General features: G+C 39.8%; 1 protein-coding gene across 4 annotated transcripts; it reads left to right on the top strand.

The window, feature by feature from the left end:
* Positions 1–4,316: 4,316 nt before the first annotated feature.
* ptpn3 (protein tyrosine phosphatase non-receptor type 3) lies at positions 4,317–19,042 on the top strand. 4 transcript variants are annotated; one of them, XM_023964167.2, is made up of 27 exons: positions 4,317–4,459; positions 5,131–5,189; positions 5,658–5,799; positions 6,510–6,644; positions 6,809–6,851; positions 7,006–7,087; positions 8,367–8,411; positions 8,506–8,558; positions 8,746–8,863; positions 8,947–9,034; positions 10,108–10,196; positions 10,269–10,332; positions 10,445–10,647; positions 10,738–10,863; positions 10,988–11,149; positions 11,259–11,352; positions 11,432–11,509; positions 11,597–11,653; positions 12,917–13,073; positions 13,167–13,342; positions 13,632–13,722; positions 13,939–14,000; positions 14,105–14,251; positions 14,922–15,050; positions 16,806–16,948; positions 17,048–17,183; positions 18,412–19,042. In XM_023964167.2, the coding sequence occupies exons 3-27, from the start codon at positions 5,731–5,733 to the stop codon at positions 18,484–18,486; spliced, it is 2,622 nt and encodes an 873-aa protein (XP_023819935.1). In that variant the 5' UTR covers positions 4,317–4,459; positions 5,131–5,189; positions 5,658–5,730; the 3' UTR covers positions 18,487–19,042. The 4 variants fall into 4 exon arrangements, with proteins under 4 accessions (XP_023819935.1, XP_020565843.2, XP_023819936.1 ...); XM_020710184.3 differs by having other exon boundaries at positions 4,322–4,459; positions 6,510–6,711; XM_023964168.2 differs by having other exon boundaries at positions 4,339–4,494.
* Positions 19,043–19,163: the final 121 nt, after the last annotated feature.

Genomic DNA, 19,163 nt, shown 5'->3' with positions numbered 1-19,163 from the left:
GCCGTGGCATTGAAAAAGGAAGAAACACCAAGCAGAAGTCAGACATCACACAACAACTTGTTAAAGTCTTCTGCTAAACAGAGCTACAGTGTTGATCTTCCAAATGATCAACCAATTCTTTCTAAATCAGTTTGAACAGTGCTTCAGCCTTTATGGATTACCAACGCATACAAGCATTATTTTGACCTCTTATTTTGAAAAGCACTGCATTAATGTTTGAAGATGCTTTCATCTTCAAAGCTGCAGAAGTAACATTTGTTAGAGGAAACCAGATAAATACTTAGGATCGCTTTTATGAAATCAGGATAAACTTACTTAGTTTTGCACAACAAAAGTGTCTGTCAGTGATAGGTTTATTGTGAATTAGCACAAAAGAGCGTTTATTTATCTGTAGCTGAATAAGTGCAGATGTGGATGAAAAACAGTCTTACACTAAACATGTTGTTATAAAACTTGTCTTTTAGCTCTGACACCATGACAGTCTGTGGCAAAGAAAAAGACAAGACGGCCCCAGGGTGCTGCAACTTTTTGGGATTTTTCTAGGTTGATGCACCCAAAGAACAGTTTACTTGAAGTTCTAAATTAGAACTAGGTGTTGAAACCCCTTCCTTTTTCTGTCACGGAGCTGAGAGGGGACTGCTCATGTTAGGTTCTGATAAAAGGAATACCTTCAACTGGAAAAAAAGGAAAGTCATACACTTCATAAAATTCTATTTCAGCTTAAAGGCAACATCTGGCATCCCAAGTGTATCTCGTCTGTTTCCACCTACGGTACACTGAAACTGCTAGTCCAGTTTTGGAGCCCAGTTGATGTTCCTCCTCCTAATCTAGAGCCAACCAGGACAGCTGCATCAGAGAAGGTTTTCATGGTGTGCTTTCGGACTCATCAGTTGGAAGTTTACCCAATCGAGCCACTCTCAACTGGCTTTATTCTCACATTTAAATGTTATGGCGCATCAGCTTCCAAATCAGGGGGACTTCAGTTTCTCCTTGACTTCTTTCACTCACAAAACACAGTTAAGACTATTAAAAAGAGCAGCCAGGAGGAAGGATGATCACAGCACATGATGAGATTAATTGTCACACAATGAGCAGGGAAACATCAATGCTGATCCAGGTCACTGGCAACTTCAAGTCTCGTGGTTCACTTATTGAACTGAGATGTTGGAGCTCTGTAAGTTGATGTCACTGCATTTATTAGTGCTGGGGTAAGTGTTGGATGGGAGAAGGGTTATTAGCCTTGAGGAAGTTCATCACTTTACTGTCATGATGTGGAATGGCCCTGTGCCAGATGTGGCATGAGACTCCCCAGTGCAACTTTCTGACTTGATCAGAGCGAGGAAATCTCTCTTCTGGGCCTCTCAAAGATCTCTCGGAGTGTCTTCATAGAAGTCTGTTGCAGATTTTGGTTAAAGTAAGCGTGGTTATGTCTATAAAGTATGCCCCACTTGAACAACCTAGATGTGATCTGCTTCCCACCTGGCACGCAGCATGAACCTTAGATCTTAGTCTTCACACTACATAAATGCTTATAACAATTTGACCATGAACTATATATGCATTTACAAATCCTGGTGTTCTACAAAAGCTGCATAAACTCTAAAAGGGTCTGGAAAGGCTCAGATAAATCCATTATTATTATTGTTATTTAATATTATTACTAAAAGAAACCTGTGTGAGAGGTGTAGTCAAAAAGATGACATCTGGTCATTTGGAATTTTCTGCCAAATCCTGCATATTCTTAGTGCTGTAAGTCAGGAATCTCTGCTTTCAGTATTGCTCTGTAATTGTTCCCATTGCTCCAGTTTTCCCAACGCGTTCAAGAGCACTTACCTTCTCTTGTCCCAGAAAGTGACTAAGACCTTTCATGGCTTTTCATTGAATTTACTTTATAGCTTTAGCACAAGAACCTTTATTCGAAGGAAAAAGAAATGTGTCATTTGTGAGAGAACTTGATGCATGTGGCAAGACATGAGAACACTCAAGAGTATTCTCTTGTCCTGCAGGTAGTGCATTTTCTTCTGCTGCTGAACGTCCCTCAGCAGTGGTATTGGTCAATGTGAGTTTCTTGCTCCACTGATCAGAATCCCAACATGTCAGAAACCAAAAAATGTATACTCTCCAAAATATTTTGAAGTTGCAAGGATGTTATACATAAAAATTAAGTAATCTCAAATTGACTTTATTTAAATTTGGCTTGATGCTTTCTAATCCAAAATATTTGCAGGTCAGTTATTGAAGAATCAAATTTTGGGAATGCTTTATTATTCTACACATCCTTTTTTTTTCAAAGGTACGCTAAAAACAAAATAAATGGTACTATTATACAGTTGATTTAATTGCCAGTGGTATTTCAAAACAGTACAAATCAGAAACGTTCATACTTTCACTCTACACTTGAGTAATTTTACCACTAGTAACACTTTGAATAATCTTACATAAGTACTTTTTTAATACTTCACTTGCCTTTGTTTAGATAACTTAAGAGGATTGGACGTTGACATCTGACATTGGGCAGGTATATTTTCCATCCATTCATCCATCCATCCATCCATCCATCCATCCATCCATCCATCCATCCATCCATCCATCCATCCATCCATCCATCCACCCATCCATCCATCCACCCATCCATCCATCAATCCACCCATCCACCCATCCATCCATCCATCCATCCATCCATCCATCCATCCATCCATCCATCCATCCATCCATCCATCCATCCATCCATCTACAGAAACTGCTAAATCCATTTTGGGGTCTCTGGGTTGCTGGAGTATACTGAGCTACTGTTGGGCAAAGGCAGCGTTCTGAACAAGAAGCTGGTCTGTCGCAGGCCCACACACTCACATGCACACCTAGAGGCAATTTGGGGACATCAATTTACCTATGAAATGTGTTTTGGGACTGTGGGAAGCCAGAGTGCCTGCAGAAAACCCACAAATGCAAGATAGAACATGTAAACTCCAGCTGGTATTTGAACCAGGGCCTTCTCACTGAGGTGAGGGTGCTAACCAAAAGTAAAGTTGCAACGTATTTCTCTTTAAATAGCTGATTGTCTAAATGACTTTGTTGCTCACTAAGTTGATTTTGATTGTTGTTTCATCAGTCTAAAATAAACCTCATATATGGATTGTCGTCATGGTAACAACTGCTTTATCCAAGGTTCATGCTAAATGAATCAAATAAAGGATTAAAAGTGCTGCTTTCACATAGCTATTAATTTATCATGGCTACTGTTAATGTATTTAGACTTTTTGAAAGAGGCACAGCAGTACAGTTAATTACTTTTTAGGTATTATTTACGATTATTTTAAAAATCAGAATTAAAAATCAGAATCAAATAAAAAAAACAAATCCTCATAAGTTAATAAGTGTGCTTCAACAATATATCTGGTGATTAGAAGCAATTATTTTATCAGCCGAAAAATTATGTTGAACAAACGTAACGGTCGTTGATGTGAAAAATGGTTAACGCAACAGTAGTACTGCTTATGTCCAGTAGATGGCCACAGCGAGTCAGAAAACATTGGGAAACAAAGCAGAGAGATTTATTTTTTCATTATTACATTGCTTTTTTTCTTCCCTCAGTGGGTCGACGGGTTTTATTTTGATCACAAACTTTCCAACAGACAAAATTGTCTAATAACAGTCCTAAAACAACTGTCAAGAACTAGTATCTCAACCCAATGATTAACATAGCATCCAAACAAAAAAAGAATAGCCCTATAGCAGAAAGGTTCAATTTGTTTCTGTTTGAATAACTGAGTGGTTCAATTTTAATGAATGGGTGTTATTTAATAAAAAATAACATTTAATAACACAAATTTATTTCAGAAAAATATTAATTTATAAAAAATTAAATGTGTTTATTAAATAAAGGAGGCCTGAATATAATTCACGTCTCTTACTTTTGGAGAATATACGGACTGTTCCAACTCTATTACATAAAGAAAAATTAACGTTATAAATCATTAGATATTCTTTTCAAATAAACTTGTATTAGTTAACAAGATATTTTACTTAAACAAATGTTTTTTTTTAGTAAACAGTTTTTGTCCCCTTAAACAAATAAAATTCATGTGTTTAAACAAAACAGATGTAAACATTTGATTATATGACCAATAATATAGTTAATAAAAATTCACATTGTTTATTCATTTTTAATCACACATAGTATTTTACAGTTTTTAAACAATTATTTATTTGTCTTTTAATTTCTAAAAGTACTATAAAATATCTTTTAAAAAGGAAATACTGTTTGTTTACGTCCTTCCTCAACTTTTTACAAGCTCGCTCCCGCGCTTTAACTTTCTGTCGGGAGCGCGCACGGCAAAGGGGCGGGGCCCTGCGCCGTCAGCGCAGACAGGGATGGGAAACTTGTCCCGGATATTTACCTAGCTATACCTGGCTTTTTGCGACGCGCCCGACCCGACGTTTTCACGCCGGAAATATTCAGGTATATGACTTGTCTTCGAAGCGGGAGGGACGGAGGTAGTAAGACTTTTTCTCCTCGTTTGAAACTGTTTTTCCTCCCCAGAAAACTGGAACTTGGCAAAACTGTTATGTTACGAGTAGAGCCGTGGCGTGTTCCTCCTTTTTTGGGTGTAGCTTTTAGAACATTTGAGGCTGTCAACAGGTTCCCTCGCTTGCGCCGTGGCTCAAAGTGCAAAGAGGTTAACGGCAGACTTTCTAAGTCACAGTCTGGGATGTCGAGAAACGGGCCTAATAATTTGACTTATGGTTTGTTTAGACAGTGAAATGTCTCATACCGAGGAGAACTACATGAGACGTTCAAGTTTGAACGGGTACTAGCAAATGTTCTCAATACTTTCTTTGTTATAAATGGTTATTTGATACGTTTTTGAATTCTAAAAGTTGATCATCTCAGTACAATTTGATATAACTTTTGAATTAAATATCTAAACCTTATTCAAATGTATCCCCAAATGACTTGATGATGGATTTACCTTTTCTGGGCATTTATTTGTAAATTCCCTGCAGATCCAGCCCTGAGAGAGGGGTTATTGTGGAAAACTGGCCATGCAGCTGGGGCCAGCTTTCCTACTAATATATTCAGAGTGTGTTTCTGCGTTCAAACATTAACTCAAACATTGTGTGACCTTTCAGGAACTGCGCCGGACGGGCTGGCCAGATCTGCTCGCCTGGAAAACCAAGACAGGACACATGTAAGCGTGCTGGCATCCATGCGTGTAGATGCTCACCTGCATGCATATTCTCTGATTGGGCATGGCACACATGCGTTTGAGAGTGTGTTTGTGTGCATGGGCTTGCTCCAGGCTGCCGGTCTGATATCAGCTTTTGTGCACTAGGTAGGGGCCAGGGCGGGCTCTGACTCTGAAAATGTTTAACATTCTTATCATTCAGCTGCCAGCAAAAAGGCAGAGATGCAGGAGTGAGAGGGAATGGACATGTTCAGACCCAAGCCATATAATAAGAGATTACACAAACACACGCACACACTCGAGCACGTCACTCCTTCGCATTCATAGTGTATTACTCACTGCGGGCCTGTGCTCCATCCAGCACATGAATTACTCACCACACATTTTCATCCTGTGGGAGGTACTTTCATTGGAAGACAGCAGCCTAGAAACATCTGACGTTTGCTGTTGTGTATGTCTGTGTGTCTCCAGGTCCCCTCTCGGAGAGGAGTCGATGGCAGGGCGTTTGTCTGGATAGGGAAGCAGAGTTACCGCGGTAACAGACATGCCAAAACCGGACCTGCTCTGCTTAGTTCAACTGCTGGACGGCACCATCGAGACCTTCAGAGTCAGCGTGCGTAGCTCACCTAAGCTCCGTCTACTGCTGCCTCGCATGTCGTTTCCTGTAGCGCTCAGAGTCGCATAGTCATGAGTGATGGAGCTGCGTCTTATTCATTGTTTCCAGTCACATCTAACTCAACACTGTGAGCCTGAAGGTCACTCTCACCTCCTGCAGCTTGCATATGCTCGTCACATCTTCAGTCTGCATCAGCATGTCATAATACAGCACCCACTCTCAGCAGAAGGGCCATCTCTGAATTACTTTCAGGGTGCAGCATTTTTTACACACTGGATTCTCCATCACTCTTTTTGTTAGAAAGATTTGTCATCCTGAAAGGCTGAAAAAAATGCTGTGTTCAAATTCACCAAATATGATGGAGTTTCCTGCTGAAAGATGAGTTTACTTTAGTTCTTTAGTACTTGTGATGGGAATATGACTCCAGTTACAGGGAGTGGGAGGTTTAATGCGGAGCGGATGCAGACGAGCGGCTGCATATCCTTCAGACTCATTTAATAAAACCTTGACTAATTAAACTACAATGTTTTTTTGTTGTTGTTGAAGTAATCAAATCTTATCTGGAATAAATGACATTTTACAAACTGTTATTTATAGCCTTTAATCCCATTCCCCTTCAAAAGCAACAACAGACTAAGTCATATCCAGGAGAGTTGACAGGATATTTTTGGCTGAGCGTAATGCCATTTGTTGTTTCCATTTTTCAGAAGCAGGATGAAGGCGAGGTTCTGTTGAGCCTGGTGTTTGACCACCTGGGCCTGCAGGAGAGGCAGCTCTTCAGTCTGCAGATCAGAGAATCCAGCACAGCCATAGCCTCTTTCACAGCCAACACACACTCTCCTGTGAGCTTACCCTTCATGTGCCGCTCATTTGGACACAGATTGTAATGTCTTGCGCTAGCTGATTGCAGTTAAGTTGATGATAACCACAGGGCGTTCTTACATAAATGTTTTTTAGCTGCAGTGAGCCTCAATGTACTATGAATCTTTTTTTTTTTTGCTTTCAGAGATGGTTGGAGCCTGAGAAACCCTTGAAGAAGCAAATCAAAGGTAGGGTACTTGTTGAGGCACAGGTGCAGTGGGTTTTTCTAAACCTACTGCAGTGCACAGATGGAAAAAATACCCGTAAAGCAGCGTCAGTTGTGATGTGGCAGCGGTTGTGATTTTTTTTTTTTTTTTTTAACGAAATGACATTTCCGCACAGGCCTCGTGTCCCCCTTTTATCTGAACTTCAGAGTACGATTCTTCATCTCCGATCCCAACTCTCTGCAGCATGACCAGACGAGGTTAGAACCCAACACAAGAGCGCATCTCATCCCCCCTCTCTCATCCCCCCTCAATGATGACTTACATTTATTACTTTAAAATCTTTCATTGAAATTTTTTCAAGTTTTAAATTATTTTTTTGCAATCCTGACTTTATTTAGCTAAAAACGAAGGAATGCAGACATTTACTGTGCCCCTAATGGCAGTGGCTATATCCGAATTCCCACCCTAACACCTAACTACTAATATAGTGCGGGACTATCTAGTGCTCTGAATTTTAAAAGCATTTCGGCAATGCTCACTACTTTTTTTTTTTTTTAAACGGTGGATATGACGTCATCGATTTCACAAAGTTCAAATCTAATTGATATGAATCCACTGTCTTCTGAAGATAAAAACATTGGTTTATTTAAAAAATACATTTAAATACATTTTTTTGGCAGAAATTGTTCAGACGCAATGCATTGTGGTCTATATTCGCCAATCTAGTGAGCATCGATGGGCACTGGTTTTTCGCAGAGACTTCTGGGAAATTTCTAGGGCACTTGTAGGTTCGGACAGCACTACAAAATGGCGAATGCACTATATGGTGCACTATTGGTAGAGTAGGGAAGGAATTCGGACACAAGAGTCACTCTGCTGTTTTGGGCGGTTGTTACGTCTTGTTTGGTTGTATTTTTTTTCTTGTTTTTCCAGAAAATTGTAGTTTATTAAAAAATTCCTGGGTCCTTTGCACATGCAGCCTTTTAGAGGCGTGGTCATGTATTTAAGAATGCCTTAGGGTTGTGAGAGCCACAAAAAGACATTCAGCTTGTTGCACTCATCTTTTTTTTTAACATAAAATATATATAAGGTTATTGATTTATTTTGAGGATTTGCACAAGCCTCAAACCCAAGAAGTGTTTTAAATGAAATTCTGTGGTCACACTTATCATCTACTCTTTTGCTATTCCCAGTATTGGATGTTTTGACCCGCAAGGCCTTTATTTACATATGTCACTGAATTTCCTGTGTGCAAACACTGTCTGTTTATCAAGGCAGAAAAGCGGTGAATGGCTGCACTCAATTTTACACCTGATACTTTGCAGAATAAATGAAAACCTGGTCCTGAGTAGATGAAAAAAAATACAGTTAGAAAACCAATTTGCTTTTGTGTTCAGCAGTTGTCTAAATGCTGTAGTGTACAGTTATTCACAGATCTGCTAACCAGCACAACCAGACAGCTGATGTGGCTATAACAATGCAGGATACAGAAAGCATGCGTGGGTGTGTTAAGTTCCTCTTGTCTCGCTCCCGCAGGCACCTGTACTTCCTTCAGATTAGAAGCGACATCAGAGAAGGACGGTTTGTACAAAAAAAAAAAAAACTTCAAACCTCACCACCTGTCCCTCTTGTACACAGTGTTTGTGTATAGTGTGCGTAATTATTGTTATTGCAGGTTGCAGTGTCCGCTGAATGCTGCAGTGGTGCTGGCGTCCTATGCTGTGCAGTGTAAGTCCCTAATCTCTTCCTAGAGGGAAAAAAAAAGATGAATGACTTAATAACAACTGTGTGAGTAATTATTCATTGAAGGGGGCCCTCTATCATCTCAATTAACATCCCTCTCATAAAGATGTCAGCATGAGTGGATGGCTGCTGCTTGTTTAAATGATCGGTGTCATCTTTCTGTCTCTTGTAGCGGAAATTGGGGATCACTGTCCGTCCCGGGCCCCCGGATACCTCTCCAAATGCCACTTTATGCCCGAACAGAATGAAGATTTCCTTTCCAAAGTGGAAGATCTCCATCCCCAGCATAAGTATTAGAGGCAGTTCTTTGCTCATAACGATTGAATAACAGGTTCTTGTTGTTGTACGTAATTGTTTGTATTTGTGTTCTTAGAGGGCTTAAGCAGAGCGATGCTGAGCTGTGTTTTCTCAACACCGCCCGGACGCTGGAGTTGTATGGAGTGGAGCTTCACGCTGCTATGGTAGTGTGACTTGATTAAGCTTTAATAGGAAAATCACATGTTTGTTTTTTTTAAACCACATGTTTTCATTACCCGTATGTTTAAGAAGAATATTTGTTTTTTTGTGTCAAAGTGTAAGTTGTTGAGCTTGTAATGATTTAGGCCATTTTAAATGTCCCCCTCAACATTACACTGCAAAAAAGGGAACCTAAAATAAGAAAAGAACACTAAAATTAAGAAGAAATTCAGTAGAAGTACTAAAATGACCATGCAGTTACACACAAGCGTTAAAAAGAGAAAAATAAGCTAAAAGCTAACTGTTAAAATGAATTAAAATGCAATGTTATAGAGAAAAATAATAGTTATTATTGTTGTTTTTTTTATAGTTTTAAGCAAACTGTTTGTATTTTTTGAGTTTTTAACTAAGTGTTGTTCATTTTAATATCAAAAGCTATTGCAATAAGTGGAAATAACTCATATTAGAACAAAATGTGAACAAATAAGAATACAATCTGAGCACAAGTTGACCCATTTTAATAAATTCTCTATAATAAATCTAAAACTGGCTCATATTCCTAGAACATAAATCTGTGTTTGTTTCCAAAATAATGGATGTCACTCTAACATATCAACATTTCCTGAACCTAAAAACGACATTCTTGAAATAAAAGCAAAAATCACAGTGGAATTTGTTTATTTTGTCGTAAAAGTTTTTTATTGTCAGGAATATAGAGTAAAAGGATTTTAATTAATCTCAACGATTATTTCCTTGTTTCTCATTCCTGGCTCTTAATGAGACAAAAAAATCTTGAGTGTGTTGTTTAGAAAAAAGCTTATAAAGGTGTAGAATAAAGAGAAGTTAAATTAACGTAAAACCTGGTTGAATATCTTGAATGTCTAAAAACAAGGTTTTAAATCTCTGCAAGTATCAAATAGTTTGCATTCTTTCAAACACAAACCATGGTTGTAAAAAATCAAATGTAAAATGGGATTTTAACTGAAATTTCTGTTTAGTTTTTACTATTACAATATTAAACTGCATTAATGAACATTATTTAAACATTTTTTTTTTGGTCAATCCTGTCTTCTTCCAGGACACTAACAATACACCTTTAATGGTGGGTTTGACCTCAAGTGGGGTCGCAATATTCTGCAATATGGTTTGTTCCAGTTTCTTCCCCTGGTGAGTAATAATGAGTTGTATTATTCAACTCTTAACCATTAACTGCTGATGAGCTGTGCTACTTCCATGCAGGGGGAAAATTATCAAGATTTCTTTTAAGAGGAAACGCTTTTTTCTACATTTAAAACAGAAACACGTGAGTCATTTTCTGCCTTCTTCATAGATGTTTAATCACAGTTGACTTTGGAATCACATTATTTGCCTTTTCAAAAATGTTGATTGTAAACTGTAATTATTGCATGTTACAGGGGGAGACCCAAGACTGTGAAGTGCCTCTTCTTCTTCTCTGCCCTAAAACTTGCAAGAACTTGTGGCGTTCATGTGTGGACCACCACTCCTTTTTTTCCTCCAACCGCAACGCCAAGAGCCCTAAACAGGGCAACAGCACAGTTCAGACCTACACAAAGCTGATAACACAACACTTGGGGTTCAGCAACAGCAAAGCTGAGACGTGAGCTTCCAAATTATTTCATACATTCAATCTTTTCATCATAAATGCTGCTGATTTCTAACACCCCCCCCCCCCTTTTTTTTTTTGCAGGGGCCCTGTTTACCAGCGTGTGGTTGGCGGCATGGTGTGGAATCCGGTTCTGCAGAGGTCGATTTCATTAGAACATCTTGAAACCAAGAGCCTGCCATCCAGATCACCTCCATCCACCCCCAACTGGTACAACATTCATTAGCCACTGTCATGTTGTAACGGCTTAATCCATCTCTTCTTTTTTTATTGAGACAAAAATTGAGTTTTTATTTTTCACGACACCTGATTGCCGCTGTGTTTGTTGGGGCAGGCGGAGTCCCAGAGTTCGCCATGAGATCCGAAAGCCTCGCCCGTCCTCTGCGGAGCTCACTGCGGATTTGAAAAACATGTCTTTGGGGGAGGATGTGTTCTACACTTACAGAGCCTCTGTGAGCAGCAGCAAAGGCAGCGAAGGAGACGTCTCACCTAACCGGTTAGTTTTGCTCACAAATGAACGTCTAGTTTTTACTGAACTCAAATGAAAGAAAACAAAACTTAATCAGATTAGGAAAAAAAATATTTTATTGTTTTTTTATCTTTAGCCTTTCTGGATCGTACAGCCAAGGACCAGATGATGCTTTGTCCCATGCTGATGATAGTATAGGAGAGGAGGACACCCCACCCTACTATAATAAGGTGCTCCACCTCACCTTAAATCCTAAACATATTCATACGGGGTTTGATGCATGTCTGAAATAAAAATTTCCTCATGCAGGATGCTTTGGGTGATGGAGACCTCATGCTAATATGTATCACTCCAGACCATGAGGGCAAGTTTGGCTTCAACGTTAAAGTATGTCCCTCATTTCATTCATCTATTATACTTTTCTGTTGTTGTTTTAGGATTTCGTCTCATGATTATGTTTTTTTTACCCATCAGGGTGGGGTGGATCAGAAGATGCCCCTGTCTGTTTCCCATATCAAACCAGACTCCCCGGTAAGTGTTGCATATTTTCACATTTATATGTTTGGTCTTTTTGTTCAGTTAAAGTGAGATCACGCATAAAATCTTATAAACTAATATCAGACTTAGTTGTTTTCTTTGATTTTACAAATTGTATTAATAAATGAAACTACCAAAAGGCAAAGAAATACGAATCATTGCATAAAGAGCAACTGATGGTGTTTGTTGAAGCACAGCTCACTTACCAAACCCAGAAGCGTATCAAAACCATTTTCAAACTTTAATATCAATAAATTCTGAAGAAAATCAATCAATTGAATTTAATAATCAATACTTGCATCCCATGTATCAGTCAGATATCCATCAGATGAAAGGAAACAACGTTTCCCAGTATCTTCATTGCAGGGATTGATGCAGTGTTAAATTTCTGTCTGTGGTAAAAGTGAATGCAGCTACATTAAGTTAAGAAAAACGGTTAGTCTTCAGCAAATAGATAACCAACTGTCTGTTAGTATATTGTTTTATCTTGAAAAACAAGAGTCTAAACGACACAGGACCACATTATATTTATGCACATTGATCGTGGCGTTACCCAGAACACACTTGTGAGGAACTCTGAAAAAGAATGACTGAAAGTTATCAGGCTGGAAGAGATTATAAAGTGTTGAAATTCCCAAGTCCGAGTAAGACAGGCTGGGTAAAAATGCAGAAAATCCAAATCCAATGTTAATCTGTTGATAAGTAGTAATGGCTCTTTCCATTGGCTGGTAAGAAAAGCAAAGAGAACTCTAAAGGAAAGTTATGTTGACTGGCTACCAGCTGGATGGGTGGGTGGGTTAATGTTTGTTTAAATGTGAAGCTTTTTGGTTAAGCCTGGTTAAGAGCAGTTTGCTAGAAAAACAAGAGTTTTTAAAGGTACACGGTTGTGTAAAAAAAGAGGAACAAAAGCAAGCAGGACCTGGCTAAAATATTCTAAATCAAGTTCATGTAATGTTTCATAGGTACGCAGTTTGTTTCAAGCTTTTTTGTTTCTTTTGTTTCGTCTTGTGTGATTTTATAAAATGGCCACTTTAGTCTGTAAAAAAAACAAAGTTAAATTATTGTTACTTCATAAATTATTTAATGAGTTGTACATTTCTTACTTCTTGTAATTAGGTCACCTCTCTTTTTTTTTAAATTTACACTTGACATCATTGATTTTCTTTATTTATTGGTCCACAACATGAAGGTAAAATATCAGTTTATCTGAACTTTGGGCTGTGGATGTCCCATAAATATAAACTTTTCTTCTTGTAGGCAGGTCGATCTGAGCCCAAACTCATGGAGGGAGACCTCATCGTCCTCATTAACGGTCGAGACATTTCTGAGCACACGCACGACCAAGTGGTCATGTTTATACGAGCCAGCAGGGAATCGCACTCCCGACAGTTGGCCTTGCTTATCAAACGTAAAGGTGTGTAGCCGTCAAAAAGTGCTGATTCAAAAATGCACTTTTGAGAGATTTATAAATATTAATAGCAACCTTGAAACTCTCTTTTATATCCAGGTTCTGGCCGAGTGGCGCCCTCACTGCAGCTACCTCCCACCCTCACACTCACCATCCCTTCACATGACAGCAAGCCGCAGTCCCCCGGCCAGTCAGAGCGGGTCAAAACGCTGGAGGAATCGATGAGACAGCTGGAGAGAGGCATACAGTCTGGCACGCTGTGCTTTCATTTTGAGGTACATAGAGTCCAAGTGGGAGCTAAAGTCGGTCAAATCTATTACACTGAGCCAGAACACCACAAAAAAACAAAATCAAACGTGTTTGTCTTTTTATTAGCAGCCTTATATTTGTCATGGTCTGTTGGGTTTTGAAATCACAGCAAGCCTTTCAAATGCTTTTTGGACAGATGTTGACCCTAATCTCCAGTTGGATGTAGTTCAGAAAACAAAGATTCCCTGACTCTGCTGGATTTTTTAGTTTCTCTTTATGTCTGTGTGCGTCTGTTTACATGTTTGTAATCCCTAGAATTTATACAGGAGGAAGCCCGGAATGTCACAAGACTGTTCACGACTCCCTGAAAACCAGGAGAAGAATCGGTACAGGGATGTTTTGCCGTGTGAGTGTTTTTTTTTGTTTGTTTTTTATTTGGCCGTGTGTCCCGTGACGTTTTGTCCTTTCGCTGCTCAGTGGCGCCACCTTAATCTTTCCCTAAATGCGTGATACCTCTATTTAGATCATGCAGTTGTGGGTCCTTATGACTTTGAATTGGCTGAGCTTAAGTTGACAGGTCTGTTCTGCTCCTCACCTGCTGCCACCCTGCTCTCCTTTCCAGACGATGCCACCAGAGTGGTACTGCAGAGTCAGGAAGACTACATTAACGCCAGCCACATCACGGTGAACACCTCACAGGGAAACTTTGTCTTGTCTTTATCTAACTTTCAGCGTAACCACATATTGAGCGGCATGCGTGTGTGTGTACTTATTTGTATGTTTTGTAGGTGGCGCCCCCAGAGTCTGGCGTTTGTTTACAATATATTGCAGCACAGGGTCCTCTGCCACAGACCTGCACTCATTTTTGGCAGACTGTGTGGGAGCAGCAGATTCACACCGTCATCATGCTTACAACTCTAACAGAGAGGGGACGGGTATATAACATTCTTCTTCTCAAAAACTGGAAACAGCAAAAAAAAAAAAAAGTTTATTTTTAAGGATGGGAAATGAGTAAACAATAAGGGAAACACTTGAACTCGCTCAGCTCGATTTCAGCGGCGCAGTAACTGATTACTGCAGCATGACCTGCGCATTATTACGATACGTCATGTTTGACTTGATACAAGATTATAGTAATTAGGAGTTTCACTGGGGATGTTTGCACACAAAAATGATTGATTAGCTCTTGTGTCAGTAATTACACGGTTTCAGTGTGTGAGAGCTGGATTCCAATGAGGAAAAAATGTTTTATTGGTATAAATGCATCCTTACGGAGGCTGCAAGATACCAAGGTCTTGCTGAATGTCTGTGCCTCAGCTTGCCTGTTGCTTAGTAACCAGATGTTCTCATTAATTGATCATTTTTTCTGATAATTCACCTTGCTCCATCCATAAAGACATGGTAGACTCTCATTTGTAATGTATAGATCACGACTCTAGACCCCGGTGCTGCATCTGACGAACAGGTCTTGTTCCTCAGGTTGTTAAATATGGGTTGATCTGCTCCAAGTTGAGTTGAGCTGAGCTGCTGTGAAGCGACTGCAGTAAACTGTATCCTGAAGACCGTCAATACTGTGATATGTTGTTTGCGCCACACGCTCCACAGACCAAGTGCCACCAGTACTGGCCACACCCACCGAAAGCGAAGGATTACGGGCACATGTCAGTGGAGTGTCACTCGGAGGAGTGTAACCTGGCTTATGTGACACGACGGTTCACCCTGAAACACACTCAGGTAAGCTATAGCAATGAGATTATGTGTCGCCTCCTAAATGAACCTGCAGCTGATCGATATCTATACATTAGTGTGCCTTTGAGCAAAAATATGACCCTTGCCACACGCTCAATTATTCTCCAAAACACTCACCCACATGCCATCAGGTTATGTCTATAACCACAACTGAAGTTTTGCTAACCTTTGACCTCAGAAAAAGGCCGCCATCTTGAATTTTCTATAGAAAAACACCTTTAGTACCAGTTTCATATTTAAACCCCTCCTAGAGATTGTGCATTTTTTAACTGAAATATTGTGAAAATGTAATGCATGAATCCCTGGCACAAGCTGATAATATGATAAAACATACGATGTGACTATACAAGTATTGTGGGCGTGGTTAACAAAAACCGCCGTTGCCAAGGAAATCCAAAAGTTTACTTTTGCTGGTTGTTCTAAAAATTGTATAGATCTGTTCATCACCCCCAGGTGACCCAAACATAAAATGGTTGCTGTGGAGATAAAACCAATAGAAACATCGCTATTTTGAGGAAAAAAAAACAACAGTATAATTTCATGAATTTGTCACAAGCAGTTCTGACCAGAGTGGCAGAATAATAATAATAATAATGAATTTTATTTCTATGGCGCCATTCTGGGCACCCAAAGTCACCTTACAGGTACAAACAATCAGAAAAAACAGTTACAAGAATAAAACAGTAGTTAAAAGTAAAAAAAATAAACAATAGAATCATAAATCAATTAGGGTGGATATGCAAGTCTGTAGAAGTGGGTTTTGAGAGGTTTTGCAACCTGAGGAAGAGTAAGAGACCTTGGCGGGTGGCAAGGGCAGGTAGCTCCTACAAGCCATACAACGCTGTCCGCGGCTTTGATTATTATTACTTTCTTGTCATTTATTTTGAAATCTGTCTCAGTTTACAGTTTATTTTATTATGTTTAAGTATTTTGAAATCAATTAAAGTTTCCAGCTGATTTCATGTCCATTTAAGGCGAGACCACAGACACACAATGCATTGCTTTTCTGCATTGTATGTTGCCACGGCATGTAGCATGTTTACACCATATGCCACACAACGGATCTCACCGCAGGCAGCAGCCCCTCCTGGCAAATTAACTACATCCAGCATTCAGTCACTTCCGCTGGGTTTTGTCTGCACGTGTGTGTGCGTCAAGTGTCGCTGTGTGGAGGTGTATAGGGGGCAGGTGTGTCAGGGTGTCTGGGACTTTTTATTTATTTGTTAAACTGTGTCATGGTAGGTAATCAGATTAAAAGCCCCGGCCTCTATGCCGAACAGGTAAAGAAGCAGAGAATGCTCAAGGAGGCATGAAGTATGAACGCATGCACATGCATACAAAGATACCGCCGCGCTGGCCCATCTGTTCCTCTCATGGAGCGATAATCCCTGCATGGAGTCACAGGCTACATGCCCGTTAGAAACTCTGAAGTCAGCCATTCTCCCAGCAGCCTTAAACTCCGGTCTTTTCCTCCATTCTCTCTCCTTTTGTTTTTATCTCTGGGTTTCATAATCTCTCTGTCACCTACTGATGGCATGGATGTCTAGCTCTGTTGTTCCAACCTCCTGCCTGGTTTTCAGCCCTTCTATGTGTGAAACAACATCCGTGTTTAAGCCTTTAGTGCTGCAGTGTCTCATGTGGGTAATTAACCCAACAGTAACACATTCATAATGATTATGCAACACTTTAACTATCCTGGCTTTCTGCTTCTCTTTTTTTATTTGCATGTTTGATTTGCAGTTGGGTGATGAGCGTGCGATCACACACCTGCAGTATGTGGCGTGGCCGGACCACGGCGTGCCCGATGACCCGTCAGACTTCCTGCAGTTTGTCAGCTCTGTAAGAGAGACGAGGGACAAGGAGCCGCTAATGGTCCACTGCAGGTAACATGGCGTTTAAAAGATTGATTTGGAAAAGAATCACTAGTGTCCTTCCTGCCAACTTTTGTTAAACGTAATGTGTGTTTGAAATTATATTATCAGTGCTGGTATTGGACGAACCGGCGTCCTGATCATCATGGAGACGGCGCTGACTTTGATGGACGGGGGTCAGCCAGTGTTTCCCCTGGAAATTGTCAAAACAATGAGAGATCAGCGAGCTATGATGGTTCAAACCACGGTACAGAGAAACCGAGCCGGTCTTCCCGTTTGTCAAATGATACTGCTGCTTTCAGCCTCATTGAACTCTTTTATTGCACTGCAGTATGATCACCCCAAGCTGTCCTCCATTTCTGTGCTCTGTCTGATGTAAAGCAAGCTTTTAATTATAGAGACTCCAGATGATTTGTCTGACTCCCTGTAATCTAAAAGTACTTCGAGTCTGGCACTGAGAAATATTAGCTGTCAGGAGAGAAAAAAAAACATTTTCCATCTCAGAAAAAGGGAATATATCAGCCTTTTACTATAAAAATTATTTGTAGTTGGAATAATAACCACTTAGTTTTGTGTTTTATTTCCTCTTTGAGATGTTTAGAGTAAATAAAAGAGGACTACAGTGAAGGCAGAAGATGGGAAGCTCCATTTAAACTATTGAGATTTGAGTTTTGTCTATAGCCGCTGGCAAAGACAGGAAGATGTTACTCATGGCTTTGGTAGGAAGCTGTGTTAAAAGGAGAGCAGCTTGTTTATCCCAGGCTTTATCTCTTATAAAAGTATAGAATATCCCTTCGGGTGGATCCAACTTATTTGTGTTTCTGTAATTAAAGAAAATGCATAGTCCATATAGGAAATCCTATTAGAAATCTTTTTTTTTTTAGATTTGACAGAAATCCAACATTTTAGGTGTAATATTTGTGTTTTGTGGCATGCTGCACTAGTTCCTGTTGATGATGTAAATCTGTGAAATGAGATCATCAATGTATAATTTGATCTGAGTGAAAGTGTTTCCTCTGTAGCCGCTCAGAACATTTCAGCAGCATCACTCTCCTCCTGAGCAGATGGAGCACCCCACTTGACATTTCTAACCTTGCAAGCTGTGTGGCTTCACTCAGGCCCAGCTTTCTGCTGATTCTTTGTCTCATTCTGGCTATTATTTATGTTTTTGGTGAAATATCCCGGGTTATTTGAAGGGTAAATTAAATACTCAACATGTATATTATTCTGACTTCAGTTAAAGAATAAAACTGACCACTGTAGTTTGGAGGAGTTGGATTAAAAATGCTAAGGTGATTTTAGGTATGTCTGCAGGTTAGATGGATACGATAGACTAACTTTAACGTTTTCCTCCAGTGTATGTCTTTCATTTTTGCTTTCGTTGCACTAGTTTTCATATTTCCCGTATGTATTTTTCGCTCTAGATGTATAGAAATAAGGATTCTTGCACTAACCGGTGGTGTTCTGTCTTCCAGTCTCAGTTCCAGTTTGTGTGCGAGGCCATTCTGCGCGTCTACAAAGAGAAACAAGAGATGCCTACAACCTCATAACATAAATCAGCAATCGGACCAAACCGTTTCCCTCATCCTCAATTCATAGTGGGCACAGCGTGCTCCAACAGATTAAACTCTGTCAAGCTTATGGGACCGACGCATGGACAGGATAATGAGAGTATAACAAGCTTCGGAGCACAGCTGTCTATGATCTGTGCAGCTGTGTGAGAACAAATCTTCCACCTAGTCTGCCTTAGTTTTTGCTGAAAGTGCATTAGGCTTATAAGGACTGTGGTCTCCATAGAGACTGATCTAAGACTGACGTTAGCTGCTAATTTCTGTACAAGAGACCTCTAAGCAATGTCGCTTCTATTCATTAAGCTATGGTTCTGATTCTTCCCAGTCGATGGGTCTGTAAGGGCAAAAGAGTTTGGATTTTTGTAATATGGTTTATCTCTGAGTCCCCAAGACAGGGAGCAAAGCTGACTTTCGATCACAGCTGCTGATATTGTGAGATCTGGGGAGAAGCAGGTGACGGCTGAAGAGCACCGAATTGACTGTTCATCACTTTTAAATTATTCTGTAACTAAATAAACTCTCTGATTTATACAGATATGTCTGTGTTTTTCTGTTCTTATGATCTCTAGACAGAAGTAAATTTGATTCTGCAGCTGTTCTTCCCAGCTCTGGCTTTTTTTTTTAATAGATTTGTATTAGCACTAATGGAGCTAAAT

Source organism: Oryzias latipes, chromosome 16, assembly GCF_053564925.1.
Source record: "Oryzias latipes strain Hd-rR chromosome 16, Olatipes_Hd-rR_3.1".
Taxonomy (NCBI): domain Eukaryota; kingdom Metazoa; phylum Chordata; class Actinopteri; order Beloniformes; family Adrianichthyidae; genus Oryzias; species Oryzias latipes.
Note: the sequence above shows the minus strand (reverse complement) of the source record. Positions and strands in the feature narration are given on the sequence as shown.